This window comes from Amyelois transitella, chromosome 7 (genome assembly GCF_032362555.1).
Source record: "Amyelois transitella isolate CPQ chromosome 7, ilAmyTran1.1, whole genome shotgun sequence".
Taxonomy (NCBI): domain Eukaryota; kingdom Metazoa; phylum Arthropoda; class Insecta; order Lepidoptera; family Pyralidae; genus Amyelois; species Amyelois transitella.
Window position 1 is genome coordinate 8,349,056 of NC_083510.1, and position 21,652 is coordinate 8,370,707.

A 21,652-nucleotide genomic window follows, 5' to 3' on the forward strand; every position below is an offset into this window, starting at 1 on the left:
TACCTACGCATTTTGTCGTAATGACAGCGAAACTTATTTTAATGAAATTTAACCATTTAGGTGACTTTTTAAATAGTAAACTTATAACATTTTTTTAAAATGGTAATGTAATGTATGCACTTCGCTAATTTAGAGAAAACTGATCGCAACAACAAACAAAAGTCACGTGATACCAATGCGTCGTCTTCCGTTGACCTTAAACTTGAACTGCGTGACGTCACGTGCATTGTTAAATTCTACCATATCCACATACAAATACAAGTCATTGTCCCACTATCTGTCATATAATTATCTTAGAAAAAGCCTATTTCTTTTGTTTACTGGCCTGTCTTAAGCTTTCAGTCTCTCTCTCATCGTGGCGTGTTCCAAGTTGCTCTTTTCATCACAATGATTCCAGGCCTGGGATCCGCTTTTATATTTATCTCTTTCCAATTTTTGGTTTTTGGCTTCTTCAGTTTTTTATTAGCTTTATCAGGCAGGTATCTACAGAATTTTTAGTAATCGCCTTCAATAAAAAAGCTGTATTGACTTACTAATTCGGCAAGCCAAAGTAATAATTTTGAAATTTAATTTTAATTTTGAACCCGTATTGAAATTAAAATATATGCACATAATTTCAAATACGTCTATTTGCAAATATTAAATTTGAATTAAATTAAATTTCAATTTAATATTATAATAAAAGCATCGCAAATGATCATAATATTTCCACTCCAAAGTTATTTTAATTAAACACAAGCTTTATTTATTTTATTTATGAAAGTTATGACATGAATATAAATTCAGTTACATTTAGTGTGTGACCTGTATACTTCTTTGTTTTATAGTATTTATAAAAATGACGATATTTAGTATTTATTTAGTATATTCCTGAAAAATAAAGCGTTTGGCTCTCAATAAAAACGAGATCAGCTATTTGCGGCCTGTTGAAGTAGCCATTACTGAATATTCTTAACCGAATAGGTTAAAAAACTAATCTTTTTCTGATTGGCCTGCGGGTCTTGTGTGTTAATTCCAACATACTTTACCTATTTTAAATATCCCATTACACAAGTTTTGCACACACTTTGGCGCTAAGTCAATACATATATAATACATGTGAGTTCCGACGTTGCCTATTAAAAAAAGTATATGGCATAATGGAAGATAAACAAAGTTGCTTTGAGTACTAAATATTAGTATGGATATCAAGTTGCTTCATTGCCCCATAAACGAATTCTCGAAAATATCTCTAAAGCAATAAAATATTTTAATCTCCATCAAAGTTGAAGTTAAAAAAGTCATTTTCTTTTAATGGCCGTCTCTGGCTTTTCCTTATCATTATGACGTAGTGTTCTTATGTTCGAGGACAACTTCTTCTGCGTGTTGATTGTGATATAACTAAGTATCGTAGGGCGTGGTTAAAGTGCAGATTATTAAGTTACTACAACGATAGAGGTACTTGTTATAGGCACACTTACACAAAGACATATAACGTCTTTAATGTTTTATTATCTTTTGTCGAAGTATACAGAGCTTATCAAACCAAATAAAGACCCTAATATCAAATAATTCTAATCCCTGTTTTCATGATCGATTCCTATATTTTAAGTGTCAACTAAGCAGCATTTAGGGTTTCCCTTAGTAAAAATTCGTGTTTACCATTGTTTAAGTGCACACCTAGCGTGGTAAAAATGAAGTTATATAATTATGTGATTTTAGGAGGCGACGAGCTTAGGTAATATTAGGGGCTCTTTGGTGAAAACGGGCATAAGTCTGATATGTTTCCCTCGATTAAATTTTACAGTCAGCATGAGAAAAAGAAAGCTGGCATTCATTTAGTTGTTCTTCGTTAGCACATTAGTATTGAATTAAAATCTAAATAAAAGAGTTTTCAGATTTTAGGATGTTTACCAAATGTCGCAATACAATTGTTTCATGTGAATATAATGTTCCATAGGTATACGTGTAAATACAATGTCATTATATCCATTAGTATCCATGTCCATCAACCAATGTGTAAAAATTCTTTTAGTTTATAATGGACATAGAATAACTCAAACAAAAACAGTCTTCAAAGATCAAAGACCAAGATGTTTGGTGTTATGGTGGGAAACATGACGCGTGACGTCACAATAGTCGTTATTTTACATCACGTACTGTGGGAAAATATAAACAACAGGTAGTATAAGTGTCATATAAACGTAATTGCAATCAAAATTTTTTTTTTTTCTTAAGACTTTTTTTTTTAAAAGAGTAAAATATATAAGTACATATTGTTATCATTTATACAGCATCATTACATACCTAATACTCGTAACTCTTATTATACCTCTTTGCAACGGCTAAGCAATTCGAAGGTATTAATTAAAAAATGATGTAATTGACATTTTTTCCTATTTCCTATTAAGCCTATAATAAGTAAATATATTTTTTTCAACAATATTTTTTTTTTGTGAAATATAACAATAAAAGCAAAAATTAAAAATATTTGAGGCCATGGGCTTGCAACCTATCACTATCCGAATCTTAAATACATTTAAAAAGCCTGAGAGTATTTTCCGTGACTATAGTCATTGTTTACCCCGTAGGGTATGAATAAGTGGTATATTATATGTATGAACATAATCATAAAGTATGCTAGTATAGACATGTTCTTAAGTATTCGGCTAATATAATACCATGCATACAATAACATATTTCTCATTTATTTAAAAACACGGCGGCGAGTAATAAAACTACAGATTACGCAATCCCATTCGGAATTACAGATCCATTTTCTTTAAAATTATAGATGTTGATTTCATTACGTGCTCTTTGCGATTATTGTTAGGAAATAATAGACCAGTTTATAAAAAAGTCACGTCGGCACTTGTATTCGGTTGATAAATCAATGTGCCATTGTTTAGTCGGGTCTAACTACAGGCTACATTCAGGTGGCGCTATAGATAGAGGTATTAATAAGATATCATTGTTAATTCTGCAATAGCTCATATAAGAAAAAGTAAATGTGTTTCTTAATAAGTTTTATCTATTATAGATAAAAAAATGTATTTAGTAAGTCGATTTTAAAGAAAAATTTTTTTTGCAATCTTTTCCACTTTCAGTCAATCATAATAGTTATGAAATGATACAAGTAAAAAAAAAATACGAAAAATATTTTTTTAATATCTTCTATTAGAATTATTGACGTATCGTTGTAATCGTTGCACAAACCATAGTATGTACCTAAAAATTTCTTCTGAATCTACTATTCAGTTGACAGAATAAATAATAACAAATTTCATGAGCTGTTTCTAATTGAATAAAGCTGGATAAACATTGTAGCTCGTTCCCTGATGGGTAATAAAATGAAACAAGGGCTCGTGGTGTGCGGTGACGTCAGCGCGCCATGGGCTCGCCTTTTCTGTGGGATTATTACAAGGCTAATTATATAAAATTTACTAGAAATGGCTTATCTTGAATGATTTCAGAATTAACCTAAAAATTTATTCTTTGAATTTAAGAAGTTGCGAAGATTACATAGTGGAAGGGAAAATGTCAGAAAGCGAACCCCTAGCCCAAAAGTATAGTGGAATGGAGGGTACAACTGGGAGCACGCAACGATGAGAGAGAGAGTGTCGATATTGTTATTAAGTATTTGCAGATAGGTTTATAGTAAGAATCGCGCTTTTTTAGGTTACTAGTTATCAGACCAGTTCTAAATTGATAACATTTTGCTTTAGAAATGTCCTTAAAGCCTTTACAATAAACCTTTTTTGTTTACACAATTTAGGTTATTTACGTCTCAATAAAATTTCGACAAATTAGAAGTTTTCTACATCTGTGCCTAAGTACTAATTAATTCTAAAGTCAGATTTGCATATGTCGTGGCTATTTCATTCCATCTAATCAAATTATATCACGCACTGGGTATAATTTGATTGAACGAAAATTAAAAACTTACTTGAAATTAGGTAAACATATTGACAGTAACATAAAAACACATACAAACTAAATATTGTTCATATATAAATAACTCATATCAATCAATAAGTACTTCTTTAGATCACAAATTTATGATCATAAAACAGCTAATTTTCCTTTCTAACTTTAAAAAGTTATATTTTCTATGTTTGTAAAAAAATACACTTTTTAGCTATTTTTTATTTTATTATTTTGTTATTTCACAATTTCACGTTATTATTCCTGCTGTGATAATAAGCTCTCTCGCAGAAGATAAAAAGAAGCTACTACTAATTCAACATTTGACACGTTCTTTATTAGATAATGCGATACTATCGCGAGTACACTGCGTCATTATCTGATTAATTAACAAGAAATCAATGATCTTATCACGTATGGCACCCGTACTACAGACTAGTAAACACTAAAAGCACCTTAGTGTTGTTTCTATGGATTGAGGGGTAATTCTTCTTCCTCTTGGCTTTTAGTCCCGGTTGCATGCTCACTAATCTGGGGACGAACCCGGAGTACGCCTTTGATTATGGATCCTGGATTGGGTCACTGATTATTCATTATTGTTGATCGAGTAAGCTAACCAATTAGGGCAAAAAACATTTAATTTTTGCATGATGATTGTAACGCGATAAATATCGAACCGTTGATCAGATTTTGATGATTATATGTATGTAGGTAATTTTTTAGTTCGTGGGGTATTAAAATCGGTTAAGTACCAACTTTTTAAGATATTTAAAAATTTTAGTCTTCGTGAGGATTAAGCTCGCGGCAAACATCTATTTTAATTTTTTTTATCTGAAACTGTTCTTCAAAGCGTCATGTCATCCTATAAATGTAATGTTTCGTCTTCGTTCGTTCAGCCGACAGAACTATTTATATTTAAATGATTCGTTGATAGAAAAGGCCATTGTATTGACGAATGGTTACAAGAGGAAAACTATTATATGCTAAATGGCCAAAGGCGAAACATGACGTCGTTGAGCTTTTCGTTTCGTGCCTAAGACTTATAATAATTTCAGATTTACCTAAAATCAATCACTTAAATTACTTATATCAAAATATCACGATTGCTTCTAGAAATTAAACAAACTAGACAGTAATTGTTTACAATGTCTGAACAGGTATTGATATTCTCTGCGATCGTTCGAAATCGATCAAAACTGAATACCAGTAAAGTCTCATATAGGCATGAACGCTGAAACGCCTGATAGCTCGTAATCGCAAATAGTTGGAGCCGCGTGCGTGCCACTCGGCTGTCAGGGGCGCTCACGCAAAGGTCGCGATCTCCGATTAATCGCCAGGGCTGTCGGATTATAAACGAATATTGTCCTTTCCACATGCTACTATGTGGAGTTTTTTTGTGTAACAACTAAAGGGTAGTTATAGGTAGGTTCATAAGTACTTATTCGTATCGGAATATTCCTTCAAAATATTTAAACATCTATTATTAGTTTACACGTGAAAATGATACAATTATATGAAACAAGGATGAAGTTATGTTTAATAAAAAGAAAAACTAATAAACAGTTCTAAACATAAACGATTATATCTAATTTTTTTAGTCAGTCAATATTAAAACAGATCTTCCATATACATATATAATCACACTTGGTTTTCTATCACCCAAATATTTTTATCATCTATATCTATCAGTTATTTCATATAATTAGATGCATTTATCTGCATCTGTTTATTTTAACTGGCAGCCCTGTTAATAGAACCACGTGAACCTGCCCTACCCTCTTGTTATTGCCTCTCTTACCTTGCCGCTTGCCCCAGAACACAACTGATCAATGTTAAGGTCAATAACGCTAAACGTGCCACCCACCCTCATAATTCAGTAACAAAGGTCATTAAAACAAGGGGCAAGCTTAAGGGCAGTTAAAAGATTATAACTTACTGCAATAAACTAACTTAATTCGTCTATAAAATTTATAACAGGCGAGTAAACCGCCACTTAATATTTCTGATTTAAAAGTCTCAACACGTGTAATTATAATATGCACTTAAAATAAAGGCACTTTACGCGTTCAATACCTGTAGTATTTATAAATAGTATAAAATCTAGTTTTTACCCTTATGGGGTAAGTCTTAATCTTAAATAAGCAACTCTATGTTATTTGACATGTTTAGATGCACTTACAACAAAATATATTAAAATTAAGAGAGCAAATAAAAACGCTGGAAGAGGAAGGCTTTAGACGAACATATTTTGACCAAATCGGGGATGGTATGGTGGAAAGTCAGGTCAAGAGTTCTCAAAACCGACAAGAGGGATATAAATGTGGATGTAGCAAAATAAGTGTTCAGGAACCGGGGCAAAAGGAATGAAATAGTCTCTACCTACCCATCTGGTAAAGAGGCATAACTTAATGTTAGTATAAAGAATATAAAAACACATCGTGCATTTTGGGAGAACTACGAGAAATGGTAATTATTCTCGATGACATTTTGTATCACAGTCGATTGCAGATTGGCGTTTTGACAATATCGCATTTCGCTTTATTGGATTATTTAGGATCACATTGAACCCATTCCGCTTAAAGGTTCGTGTAATTTACATTTCATTTAACAAAATAAACAATACCTTTGTCGAATTGCGGTTATTTTATAAAGTAAAAATCGGTTGGAATCAAATAGAATTTTACTTATTATAATATTTTTTTTAATTGATTTATTTTCATAAATCAAGATATACTTTGAAGGAATGATTATCTTTGGTTTGTGAAAGGTTAAATTCGTTTAAGGTTAAAAAGACTCTTTTAATTCTTACTTAGCCACCAGTCACAAAAATATAGTGGATGATTATCGGACGTTGCTGAAATTGTGCGGATTTTTCAATATTCCAGAACAAATAACCAAAGCAATTATTTTTGTTTGTTTTTGTAGGAAATAAATGAAAAACACACATGTGTTTATTTGCTCAGTAACAAGCAGATATAATCTTCACAACGGCACTGGTCAGATCACATTCAACACGTTATCTTGTTATTGCATTGGCTGGCAATTCCACTCAGTAAGTGAATGAATAGTTTCACTATAAATTGGTGAAAGGAATGTATTTTTTTACCCATATTAAGAGTCTAACGGAACTATTCAAATAATGTACATAGGTACTTATTGTTCAAATAAAAACTCTAAACGCCATATCATATATTCATGCTAATTTGTTGCTTGTTTTTGTACAGTAATCTCCATGAAATTTTGAATATAGTGTTCAGTACAGAAAAGGACACAATGCACTATTCACGCAGCTGCGTGCGAAAGCTAGTATAGAAAAAATATTTGATCAGTTAATAAAATGCCTACTTGTGCGGGAATGTCCTAAAAAGACTTTATTTTCAATTTGACTTCATCTATGTTGATTTTCTCATCAACACAAATTCTATTCTTATTTCAATTAACATACACTGGTGCGTAGGTTCGTAGACATCTGTTTGTCTTCTTCACTCGGTTATTTAATCAACCACTACTTGCTTCAGGTAAAGAAAAATAAGGGAAACATTGTTAGGAATCATACACTAGTCTTGTTTGTTCTACTTCTCTAAATAAGGAAAAAATGTTAAGCAAATATTTTTATATCATAGACTTTTTGAGAAAAATGGTCATTATTCGTAAGAGCATAAAAATTTTGTCAAATATTTACCGTAGGTAATGTGAAATTATGATATATACGAGTATGAACTACTTCGGTGACTTTTAGAACACAGCCTTTCAGCCGGCTAGAGTAATCCGATTTCACTTTATTTATCTTATTTTAAATATTGTACTAAACAAGCCGTGGTGATGTGAAACAGTTTTTTGTAAATTAGAAAAAACTAAAGTGGAAACATTGATTCAAAATCAAATAGGTATGGTATATCCTAAACTGAAATATGTATTATCATCATATATTAAAATTGGGACCAAATCATCGTGACATCAGTAGTTTTTATTTCAGCTAAAGGAACATGACTATAATATTTCATTCCATAAGTTTAAAAGCCGATGCAAGTCTTCAATTTCCATTCAAAACCGACAGAAAATTGTCTCCTAATTCTGTTACGGAATTAACTTTTAGGTCGGCATTACGTGAAATATGGGCAACCTTGTGTGCAGGGTCGCGACAGGTATTAGGCATGCAGCCAACAGATGGGACAATCGTTTGGGACGAACGCCGCCCACTTTAATATTCCAATTTTCCCTACAAATACGTACCTGTGGGTCGAGATTTGTTTTTTTTTAGCTGTCCGTATGTAACCATGAATGAAACCTTAATGGATATAATTATAGATTTATTAATCAATATTATTTTATCACGTGAAATTTTGTAAAATTGGTGTATATGGTTATGCAGGGCGATCACATAGGTACTAACTTACATTTCTAGACGTAAGTGATTCCTCTATTTTGAAAAAAAAGTCAGCATAATTCAATGTAATTTTGCAAATCCATTTGCAAATATAAGCGAAACTATGTTGTCTGCAGTAGAACTAATTTTTAAGCAGTTGAAAAGAAGTCTTAAACTCCATATGAATGTTCATGTCTATATACACAGGGTGTTTTAAGAAAGTACTGGCATCCAAAGCTTTGACAACTGACAGTCGTTAGAGACAGGTCAAGGTTGCAAGAGATTTACTTTTTCCCTAGCTCAAAGCGCAATATCAGGGCTAGTCATATACTTAGTTATCGTTCTGATCTCCATATATGCCTTGAATAATTTTCTCCATATGTGAAATTTCACACTTTACCATATGTTATGTAAACTTTTTCTTCTTCTTTCTCTTGACGTTGGTCCCAGTTACATCCATTGGTACCTTTCTGGTGAGGAGACCAGGGTGCGTCATGATCATGGTGGAGTCAAGTTTTCACACGAAGCGGCTCCCATCTGATCTTAGCAAACTTTGCAGGGGAACCTAATTCATGTTAGATTATGGTCATGTAAACGTTTTAATAATACTTATTTAATTTAAGACCTAAAAAGTTTACGTAAAGTGTATTAAAAGATGGATCTACATACATTCAGTACAATCATAAGAATACGAGTAGGTACATCGTAAATATAATCATAACAATTTTAATGAAATTTCGAAACAACGAATAAATTCAAAATCTTTTTCAAATCACACCATATTTTATTTCCTCATAAGTGAAGTTTCAATATAATGCTCTTACGTGACAAACAGTTTTCCTAAGAGAAAACTGTCAAGGGTGAGAGACATTAAAACGAAATCTTCTTACGTTTAACACCGCGAATAAGCGGATGTCGGTCGTGGGGCTTCTCGAACAAAGCCGGGCGTGCGATGTCAATGCGACACCGCAATAAAGATTACGTCGGGCAGACTAGGGTTAAGTTAAGGTTAAGGTTTAGGTATTATATAAAAAATATACAATTAAAATCGACTGCGGTTATGACTCTATTCCCTTCTGGAGTCTATAGTCTACTCGTATAATCTGGGTAAGTTAATGATGGAATTGAGATTCCAAATATATACGCGTTTTAGGCCAAGCTAATTGAACAGAAATTAAATTCGCGCCGTCATTTCAAATGCTGCATCAGGTTATGGTTCTGCCATAAATACATATTTTTTTACCAATCAACATCAACACGCCTACGTTTGAACACCGAAACAATGTAGTTTTAACAACATATTCCAAAAAACCAAACATAAACGTCGCCACGTTTATGTGACAACGGCTTTCTTTTTCAGGTCCTATCAGAGCTTTAACGAATTTACCTATAAGACTGTTCCTGATTAATAGTGTTTAAGTAATGAATGTTATTGATGATTTGACGTGATGAGCGGCCGCCACCAGCTCCGTGTACCCGAGGTGCGGGTTAGTGGTGCGCCTGCGCAAGACGAACAGGATGACCCCCCGGCCGCCCTGCCGCCTTTCGCTTTGACCCTAGCGAGCATACCTAGGAGAAGGCATTCCTGGATATGTAGGTAAGTCAACAATGTGATTTCAGGTGCGGAATTTTGATAATTTCGATTGTCGATATAATTTTTTGTATGTTGTATGATACTGATTACAGGTATTTTTTATTAATGTATTGTAGTAATTGAAATGATGTATTAAGAATACTCACGTCATAAGGTACTCGTTTTATTTCTCCTTTTAGTGTCATACAAACCCAAAATATTTGTACGACTTATGATTATGTATTATGGATTCATTTGTCTTTATATCATCCTCATTTGAGTAAGATCTGGCTGTTATCAAAACATAAGAGGTTGAATTTTGCCTAACATGCTGTACATACTAATTATACACTTTTTTGCTGTAAAAAGCCCACTTGTATTGGTCTCATAATTGTAATGTTTCAATATAGCTTGCAACATATACTTGTCAATATATCTAACTGTTTTAATTTTTTTCCTTGTTTGTTTTATCATCCGTAACATGGATGTACATGAAGGACGAACAGATCCTAAACAGAACGTGTGTGGTCTCTTAACAATGCATGTAAATCTTTGAATATTCATTAGAATGTATATAGACCAGCATTGACTTGGGCATTATCACAACAAAAGCATCGTATCTACTTAGTTCTTTCACAAAATAAGGAAAGTGCAGAAGTTACAATTAAAATAATAAGCGTCTCAGAAATTCCGAGTTGAGCAGTAATAATATCATGAGCTTCGTAGTGTTTAAGAAGTACAAAAAATAAACTAAACAGTAATCAAATGCTTTTTTTACGGTATGTAAAAGTAATTTTAATGTCGGTTTTAACTTAAAAAAAAATTGCGTTTTAGAAATATTGTTAACAATTAACTCAGCTCTAATATGATACTGCATAGCATTCAGCATCAGCTTCTACTGAAGCTCTTAGCGGTTTAATTTGCTACCGAAACACCAAACGAAAATAAGCTCTATATTTTCGAATATATTCTACGCGATAACTTACTCAAGTAAAAAATAATTTTGGAACACTTCTGTATGTTCGACAGTCTGCGTTTCGAACAACCTTGCCTATTATTATAAGATCACTGTCTTAGACTGTTTTTGTCCTTTTCAGTTAGCTGCTTTCTCTAGAATTGTTCTGCCCTATATTATGAAAATACAGACAGTTTCGTCTGTCATTTACACTCGGATAGCCGTTGGGTTAGGCATCAAAATTTCAAAGAGATCTCACCACGACAAGAGAGCTTAACCTGTTCTCTTGAAATTTCTTTAAAATTATCAATTTAAAAGGAATGAATATTGTCAGACTAACCCACAAGAGCATAGGTAAACATTATATGAAGTATACACCAGTTGGAAAAAGAGTGTCGTTGCTTGTGTTAGTTAAAAAGGTTCTAGATTATGTATAATATTTTCAGACATCCCTCACTCGAGTGATCGAGTGAGTGAATTGATATAGGCATGACAGCTGAAAACTTAGTCACTTCACTCATAAACTAGTAGAGTTATGGTATACAAGTACGTGTAAACTTTAGATTGAATTATATTCTGGAATGGCTTATCTGTTTTTAAAAGGACCAAATCATTTTTTTTATTTGGTATAACTAAATCATAGTTTCATATTTCTTTACGAATTGGATTGTGGAACATTTATCACAGTTTGGCTTAGCAGTTTGACATTGTTTATCGTGTGTTTTTCACAAACTAGCACCCGATATGCTTCATTTGCCGTGCTATTTTCTACATTAAAATAAGGAAATACCAGACTACCTAAATGTTTGAGATTTGTATGCAGTGAAGAAATATTTACAGCAATATGATATTTGTTCATGGTTACATTAAACATATTAAATAATTAGTATAATATAAGGCATTAGGATGAATGTTGAAATTAATTAAACTTTTTTATGAAATAAGTGAGCACTGAGTAATCATATCATAACTCTTAATTCATATTTATCAATTCATAAAATACTGATTCTCTATACAAAACTGCGGATCAAGTGAAGCCGTTCGGCAGGAAATAGATCAATTTGGAAAATAGGAAATAGCCATTTGGTACCAATTACTGCTTTCATGTTCCAGAAAATGGAACAACGAAGATCTCAAAGCGCTATATAATTTTGGAATCTTTATATTTAAAATTTTTGCTATTTCCAGATGCAACCTCAGATGTTGTGTTTTAAAATATTTTCTTATTACTTTGCCCAATTTTCAAAGTAACATAATTTATTATTTTTACATCCGTATACCTAAGTTATTTCGACAATGTTTATGTATAAGTTTAAAAGGCATACATAATATATGTATGTTTTAAATTGATAGATATTGTTTTGAAGTTTATATTTTACCATAATAACATAAAGTAACATAAAGGATTACACATTTAGCTAGACATAAAAGCACAACAAAGGTTAATACCATAATTTCAACATTATAAGTACAACTTAAGAGAGTTTAAAGCGTTTCATTTTATCGCCAAAGTCTGGCAATAAGCTACGGGCTCAAAGGGTTTTCCTCAGAAGAAACCAGCCTTATCTATACTAATATTATAAAGCTGAAGAGTTTGTTTTGTTTGTTTGTTTGTTTGTTTGTTTAAACGCGCTAATCTCAGAAACTACTAAACCGATTTGAATAATTCTTTCACTGTTAGATAGTCTATTTATCGAGGAAGGCTATAGGCTACATTTTATCCCGGATTTCCTACGGGAAACGTCAACAATGCAGGTGAAAGTTGAATGAGTCGGCCATCTGCGAGCTTTCCACGCGAAAGCTACACAAACCAACAAAGATATAGTAAAACAATGTACTAAAGATGTGAAGTACTCATTTTTTGCCACAAAAAAGTCCGCGAGAGCATATATCTATCTCTTAAGGTTTACTTACAATAACCACTTTTATGTTTATTTTTTAAGATTATTTTTTCATTATAAACATAAGTTATTTTGAAACCAATTTTCTTTAATTCAGTATTAATCCTTATCCAAATAAATATGTTTATTACTTTCGGCTTTTTATGTAGACTAAAATTGCCATTTACAGTATATAAATCAGACGAATAGGTTTTGAGATATAGTCGTTATAAGCAATTTGCAGCGAAACATTTAATACGGCGTACCAGCGTTCTTTCTAATATGCGTGACCGCCTGATGATGCCCAAAATAACTAATCCACGCGGACGAAGTCGCGGGCACAGCTAGTGCAAAATATAAATGATTATTTTGTATTTCAAGTTTTCAGGGATGTAAATTTCTTATTATATTATCAATTTAATTTAATAAAAAAATATATTATATACCTAATTATTCATGTACGGTAAGGACAATGGATCATGAAGAAACCAGCACATCTGGATGTGTTACTTTGATCCAATACGGGTAAGGTACTGCTGCAAAAAAATTAGAAGATCAGACGGGAGTCGCTTCGTGTAAAATTTACCGTAAACTTTTCCAAACCAGGATCGTGGTCATAAAGGCAAACCGGGCTCTTCTCCGGAGAGTTAAGGACGTGACCGGCGACAACCTACTTACTCATATATGCTTACTATTACTAACATATAATTTTTATAATGCTTCCTCCTACAATAAAAACAACGTCGTTTTAAGAGATAAAACTTTATTTGGAGACTAATTAATGATAATAATTATGTATGCTGTCGTGGCCCATGTTATGAATTTAATTTACCCATATAACCCATGACATTCAAAGGCTCTTAGTAACATATTCTTTGAATCCCTGGTAAAGGTCGAACGGCTTCTAGCCGGAGGGTCTCCAAGAGATATGCGTTATACAAAGAAATATATTATTAGACAGTAAGTACTTTTGTTTAACCGTGTTTCAAGAAATCTACTATTAGAAATCTGAAAGAATATTTAATTATATTATCAAAGATACCTAAATTTTAATAAAAAAAACCATTAGCATTTATTTTATTTTAGGATAAACGAACTTTTTAACTGTTTCGTTATCCTAGATATACCTACTTATTTTTATTTACCTAAAATAATGTTTTGTATTGTCAATCCGACTATAGCTTACTATAAAACTGTCCATAAGTGTAAAATTTATACTTGTTTAGAAATTTTACAATGTTGTCTAATCTTCTAGTTTCATGCTACAATGTCTGAAACAGTTTAGTGTATAAAGCCAGGACATTGTTCCCCATTTCAGTAACAGTCTGGAGAAATATTATCTTCTTTCATGTTGTCATTAAACAGATTATAAGAATTAAAGAATTGCAACGTTTATTTAAGTTACCGTTACATGAAATCAACCCAATATGGTTATTAGTTATCGATAATGCTTTTATTAAATTAACAGTACTTATACAAATATACGAGTATACCCAATATTTCTATTCATCAACCGCAAAGTTCATTAAATTTTATCTTATTTACCATCGTAAATAATTATGGGAGCTATTTGGATTAAATTTTAATTAAGTCATGAATAAACGTCACTTTTGTTTTAATTTAAATTAATATATAAATTTTATTTAAGTTAAACGCTATCTCGCTTATATGTCGATGTTGTTTTTTTTATTTATAAAACCTTATTATATCAAATATTTTCTTGTCTTTACATCAATTGCATTGAAACGTCTTCCTTATCAACGAATTTCAGAGCACGTAAAGTACCCATCTGTGTAAATAATAGTTCAAAAAGGGAAAAATAAAAATGAATCTCTTCCGTTCTTAAGTGAACACTACTCTGAAGTCAACAGCTAAATTGCAATTATAGATACGTTAGATGAGCGAGAATGTATTGGTACAGCGACCGGACTGTCATCCAATTTTACCTAATGCGTTCTGAAAGCTGGAATGGGTTTAATACTGAGCTCGAGATTAACTGAATTAGACATCCATACAGTGTATACTCTCTGTACTATATAAGGTATACAATTCAATTCACTTACCTAAGTTAGTGGGAGCGTACATTTCACTTTGGTTTACGACTACGCGCCTTGGCCGTTAATGCTAAATAACAGAAGTTATGTTTTGTATTCACGACTATTGTTGTTTCCCGTAATTTAATAATGTGACTACAGAATTATTAATAGGAAGAAAAGAATATGATTTATAAGAGTTAAAAATACTTATTTTATAAGAAGATATTTTGTAGTATACAGTGAATGTAGGGATATGCATAGCATAATCAAGAATGTGCTACGCCATGTTTTTTAGTTGTCAACACGCGTGTTTCCGTCCGAAAATGGTATACCTTTTGCTCTTTTTATGCCAAACATTATATAAATTACAAACAAGCCCGAGTATAACATACAACCCAAATGAGCTACTCACAGTTAAAAACAAAGCAATATTTGTTTAACTTTACAAGGGAAATCAACAGACAAATAAACGAATGGAGAAAGAAAACAGGCGTATGTTGTGGTGGCCACGAAATAAGCAGGAAACATTCTACAAAAAATTATGAAGAAAAAAAAATATAGTCAGATTGTGGATCTTCTCCTATTTGAAGTCAGTTAAAAAGTAACTATAATGATGAACATTGGATGAACACCAAATGCATTGCTTTTACGATGAAAACACCTGCACATTCAGACAACTATATGTGTAACCGTGATCCAATTTGGGTTAGGTTTCCATGCAAAAGTTGCGAAGGTCAGTTTGGAGTCGTTTCATGTAAAAACCTGACTCTCCTGAATCCAGGATCAGGACCAAAAAGGCGCACTCCGGATTCCTCTTCATGGAGGTGAGGATGTAACCAGAACTGATGCCAGTATTATTTCTATCCTTCTAGTTTATTAATGGTAGAGGATAAACAGTAATATACCGCCTCCTGGCCTTTTAGAAGCCATACACGGGTGATGCTTCGTTTAATCACATGGTCTCTGTATTTTGATGCTCTCAGAGTCTGTAATCACACAAAGCTATCTCGTTCCCAAAGCTTGCAAGAGAATCTTTATCTTGACTTTGTAAGCGACAATCAAAGGAGTGTATTGTCTAGTTAATGAAGTCTAAATTCCTTTGTGGACTCACGTATTGAATACAGTTTATATAGTTAAAATTTTATGTAAATGCTGGACGAATTTATCAATTGGTCAGATTTTTTTATTAGAAACTAGAGTTAACCCGCGGCTTCGCCTGCATGTTCCAAATAATTCTGTTCATTTTCATTCTCGCGGGAAATTCGAGAAATCCTCTCTTTCTGCACCTACTTAACACATACAAAGCCTTCATACCTAATTTCAAATATCCAGCTAGGAATCTCGGCTCAGAGAAGTGTGGGCTGTGTTTTAATATGTCAGTTAATCAGTGAGTTAGTTTCACATATTAAAAAGAAGAAGCATTTTACATCAATCTGATAATTAGCAAGATGAGGTCTAAGGTGGTGAATGCAAGCTCAAATAATGTCTCTTAATTGCCTTGAAAATCCCTAACTTCTAGGTATCGCGGAACAAAGATGGGAATTTCATCTGTCAAATCATGGTCAGATTTATGTCTCTCTGTACGTAATTTTTTAAATTGTCTGGGATATAACTAAATTATTTCAAGTTTATGGTTGAGGTCGTTGTAAACTATTCTGAGACTAAAGCGTCTTGCGATTATTAGATAGGCCCTAAATAGATGAACGAATATCTCTCGACGCATTTTACATACGTAATATCACGACCCTGTTTGATTCTAATAGGATAGACACAGTATTTGTACCTGTTTATTTATTTAAAAAACTTTAAGCTTTATGATTTAGGCCAGTGTCATCTGTTTTGCGTGTTTTAGATAGAGTTATATATATTTATATATCGGCGAACGAGTGTCGTCTCGACGTCTTTACATTCATAATACTTATAAATTTTATTATTATATGTCTTGATCCTTACGAGATAGACAGAGTTTTAGTACCTTTTTATTTATTTTAACAAAACTGAAACAAAACCATCTTGTCTCCATTCGACGAAGTCTATTTCGGTAACATCATCAATTAAGAACCATTTGTCATATTTCTTGTGGCACATGTCTTCACCTGTAAAGTTGACGATTTTTAAGAATTGACAAATGCTAATTACGTCAGACTGATAATTATTTTAGCAGACACTCGTTGGAGTAAAAGGTATATAAAACATATTTTCACAGAATTATTTCAAGTATATATTTCATTGATAAAGTCCTCCATTAAAAAAGTTATATTTAACTAGCAACCAGCCTATATATATATATAGTGATTTAAGAGGTTTATAATGTGGGTGTATAATAAAAGCATAACACCCGTGCGAAGCAACTTTGTTTTGATATGATAATATTATAGTTTATTATACTCATTGCTCATCATAAGTGTTACTCGTATGCACGTTCGTTCATGGACCCTTCAGAATCTTAGCTTCCAACTATTAAAAACATTTTAACTAAAGGATTTTTTTTTCATTACAAGGTAAAATTATGAAGGACCGATTTTGACAGTGCGAAATCTCTCTGGTTGAGGTTTAGTACGACATATTTGAAACTCTGCCACGGACTATTTTCGTCGGCGGCCGCGCAAACAAGTCTCGTGGATGCGTTATTATTATATCTTGCAATATTTATATCCCATGCCCGATAACGCACGTGACTCACTTCAGAATTAATCTTCGCATTTTTTTTTTTTAGTTTTAACTCGCAGCTTTGCTAATCGCAATGGAGCTGTACTTTTTTAATGCAGAAGGTACCATTTGTCTTTCCCAATGATGTGATGATGACTTTGTGTGTGATTTCTTAATTTAAGAAAGATTAGTAGAGTAGATAAGGCTTGAAGCAAAACAAAAATAATCTCACTTCTATTTTCATAGGAGATAATAATTGAAACAGAGCTGAGATTAATTTCTATTAAAAATATGTCTGCTCGTCATTCACACAGATTGACCTAACCACAAAAATGTTCAAGACTTGTGTAAAATAATCCTAAATTACGAGTTATGAAATATGCACGATCAAAGTCAATTGGATATATTTGGCTTCTTTTTATTATTGTACTTTATTTTTTACATAGCGTTGTGTGTCTTTACGCGAGTGAGTGTATAAATTAGACAGCTGAAAAGCCAAATAATGAAATTAAATTAATAAAGACTCAAATTAAGTACCTGATAAGTATTCCGTTGTAAATACACACTGAACCAAAAGTGTTAAACATATATCACAACACGCTTAGTACAGTCTAAGTAGTCTATCAGTCAGGAGTTGGGTCACTGCTTCTGACTGCTCTACCCAAATATAGCACTGACACCTCACCATGGCTTTTGTTGCTCAAGACTAAATTACTATCAAATTAAATTATGTAAAAAATAGATTTAAATTAAACTAAAAAGTATTTTGGCGATCTCTGAACGAAAGTCCAGCATTTTGAACCCGAATTTGAATCCAAATATACATAAAATCAATATTCTACCAGGGATTAATTTATTTCCACTTGCCACGATCTGAGCACACTTTTTTTCGCTACATCAACATTCATCGCTCTTTTCTTGAAAGGTTCTCGGATCTCTGAATTGTACCTACTTTTGTCACGACCTATCACCAGGATATCCTCGATTTGTCAAAATTTAATCCAAGCACTTTGCCAACATTTTTGTCTTCACTGATATTTGTGACTTCACTACGGTTGTCGCTATATCGCAAATTGTATTTATGAGCTTTTTTACAGCCCATAGCAAATTTTCAATACATGTTCATCATTTGTTTAGTACTCTTAAAACATCAAATGAATCCTTAATATTACATAAATGCTACAGATCTGAAATAACATGTGAAGGATATGCTTCATCCGAAAATTCCCAGCGGAGTTTATTCCCTTCACGATCACTCGTTAATTGTGTTATATAAATAGGCACATAAATACTGTATGATTACCTCGGTTTAATACTGGCGGATCAGCTTTGGATTCTGGAAATTGTACGAAATGTTTAATTTGGATACTTAGAATAATTAATTCGCCCTCCTGTTTTGAGAATTCAGTAATACACATGTACATATACTTGAGTTATAAATGGAATAAAACCTATGTAAGTCTCTTTGATTTAGAGTAATTACCTTATTTGTATAAATTAAACTAGTAAATGGCATGACAGAATTGAATTTCTAATTGATATGTTTATTTATATTACAGCTAATAATCATTTGGATTACCAAAAAGCAGAAGTTCAAGGAACAATTGAAAATGATTAAAAAAAACTTTGGACGACTATTAGACATATTTGTTTGGGATATAGGTATTTTTTCAATATTCTCTGACTGATTTCTACGATCCAATCGCAAAAGCATTTTTATTCTACGCATTACTTTTTGCTTTCATTTGTTTTCTTTATATGAAGGTAATTCTACTTAATAGCCTGGCATTAAATTTTACTACTCTATTAACTGTTAGGTGTGGCTATGGCGTATTTATTTTTATTGCACTTGTATGAACTCTAGTCATAAAGAAACTAAGTAATTATTACGTATTAGTATCCTGGCTCTGCGTATTTTGGTTAAAATTATAGTAGGCGTGTTAACCATGTAAAAGATACAAATATATATATATATATATATAAATAACCATATTATGAATGGCGTGACTTCATGAAATCAGGGTAATCTTTGGAATGTCAGCGTTTTGTCTACCTGTCGAGTGATGAGCCGAGAACAACAGTGACTTATCACAATAATATTTCATAAACGAAATAACCAAAGAGAATACGTGTCATCAGCTTTTCTCTAGTGGATGCCACCGAGGCAACAACACGCGCAGTCTTTGCCACACTCCGCGCGATATAAACGTCAATTTGAAATTAGAAAGTTATACCTTTTACTCAAATCTTTACTCATTATATGTTATTAATCGACCTGCCACCGTTTTCGTTCTGTGAATTTCCACCCGTTGAAAACTTTATTGAGTAATGCAACTAATAAATTCTCGTTAAAGTGTTTGAACGATATGTGTTTGCAATTTGAGTGAATATTTGTGTTTTAAATCAAATGGTGTGCGACGAGTGTGAAGGTACTGACAACTTTTTTGAAGTGCTTATTTTCATTCACATGAAAGAGTTTTACAAATAATTAACGAAGATTACAAATATCGTAATTATGCCTTTGTAAATCAACTCGTAAGATTATCAATAAGATCTTTTGGCAGGCAAGAATTCTATATTTAATGTGTAATGTATTTATATCATACATCATGTCAAGGTGAAGAGGGAAATTCAACAAAAAAGCACAGAGGATAACGGCTTAGTGTGTAACTGGGAACAAGAAAATAGAAGAAAGAGACATACAGCGAAAATTGAATGCAATAGGTAGTGAAAAACCGCTTTTTTCCTTATTATAAGAAAACAATAGAATAGATTTATTTTCAAAATTGGATACAAGGTATCACTTATTGACGTCACATATAAAAGTATGCACTTCATTTATAGCGACAATAATAAAGTTAGGAAGGCTTTTATAAATTTTAGATCTTAACTTTATAAAACGTACAAAGTGTAAGCCAGAAAGTTTATAAAAAGATCGAATATTTACACAATGAAATGAAAAGTCCCATCGATACGATTGCCAAGTGTTTATTTCCATAATATGGTGACTCAAACTAATAACAAACACAATAAGGATAGTTTTTAAAGTAAATATTATAATATGAATATATATATACTTATATAAAAAATATATCTACTATTTGCTGACATGGAGAGAAAAACAGTTAAGTTCTTTGCTATGCTTATAAGAAGATTACATCTATACTTTTCCGGAGGGGTAGGAAAAAACCACATCATTCCACTTGCCACGATCTCTGCGGTTATTTTATAAGAACGACTTCATAAAGTGGGTTCAAAATTCCACTAAGTGGGCATGACCCCTTTATACTTCTATTAATTTATCCACATTCAACAATCAACTTTTTGCTAGAGTTTTACTTAAAATAATGTTATTTCACGCCTGAATCTGAAGTTATGTGACGTGTTTTGTTTTTGTCAGATAAGTATTTTTGTATTCAAACAAAACTCTATTCAAAAGGCCCGTAAATAAACAAAGCGCGAATAACAATAAATTTCACAGCTATCCTCGTGAGTCTCAGTGCTTGTAATTTCTCCAGCTTATCAACGTACGACCATCGGATGAACTGTTCATACAAATTGTCCGATTCTTATCAATACTCTTTCTAATTAGGACATTACTGTTGTCAAGATTAATTTGTTTAATTATTTGGCAGTTATACGTGTAGTTTAGAGATAATATCGTCTTCCTGGCTCCTGGTTGCATTCTAACGTTTCTGGAGAGAAGCCCGGAGACCGCCCGTGACCACGATACTGGAGTGGGTGTCAGGTTTTGACACTAAACAAATCCCGTCTAACCTGCGTAACATCTGCGGATGAATCTTAACTTCATAAGGTCCTATTCATAACACATCCAGTTGCCTGAATATGTAGGTTTCCACAACATATATAACATGTTTGATCTCTATAAATTAGTATAGGTAATCTAAAATTTATTTTACTAAATTATATCATTTGCCTACCTTTTTGACATGGTTAAGCTCTCTAGCATTCATTAGGACGATAATTTGACGTCAAATTACGTGGGAATGATAAATTCATCTAAACATGTATGTTGTCAGTTTTAATTAAATAAGTATTTACTTAACTAATTAGAGGGAGAAGGTCATGTTTGCTCATTGCTCTATAATCAAGTCAGCATAGTTAATTACTCTCAAACTTTTGTTTCTAACTAAATCTACTCAATTGAGAAGTTAACCTACCTTATAACTCAATAAATATTATACTAATACAGTTCAATTTTAATTAGAAAACAGTCTATACATCCGACTTAAAATCAAGATATAAATCCAAGGACCATTTTCATCACTG

General features: G+C 32.3%; 1 protein-coding gene across 3 annotated transcripts in view; it reads left to right on the forward strand.

The window, feature by feature from the left end:
* Window positions 1–21,652, forward strand: part of LOC106137774 (cAMP-specific 3',5'-cyclic phosphodiesterase) — a 389,030-nt gene that overhangs the window by 171,243 nt on the left and 196,135 nt on the right. Inside the window, exon 2 of one of the 3 annotated variants that reach the window (XM_060945164.1) lies at window positions 9,630–9,866. The exons of the other annotated variants lie outside the window; for them this stretch is intronic. Coding sequence (XP_060801147.1) covers window positions 9,718–9,866 — 149 coding nt within the window. The 5' untranslated portion in view covers window positions 9,630–9,717. The remainder of the gene's footprint in view (window positions 1–9,629; window positions 9,867–21,652) is intronic. 3 annotated transcript variants of the gene reach the window in all.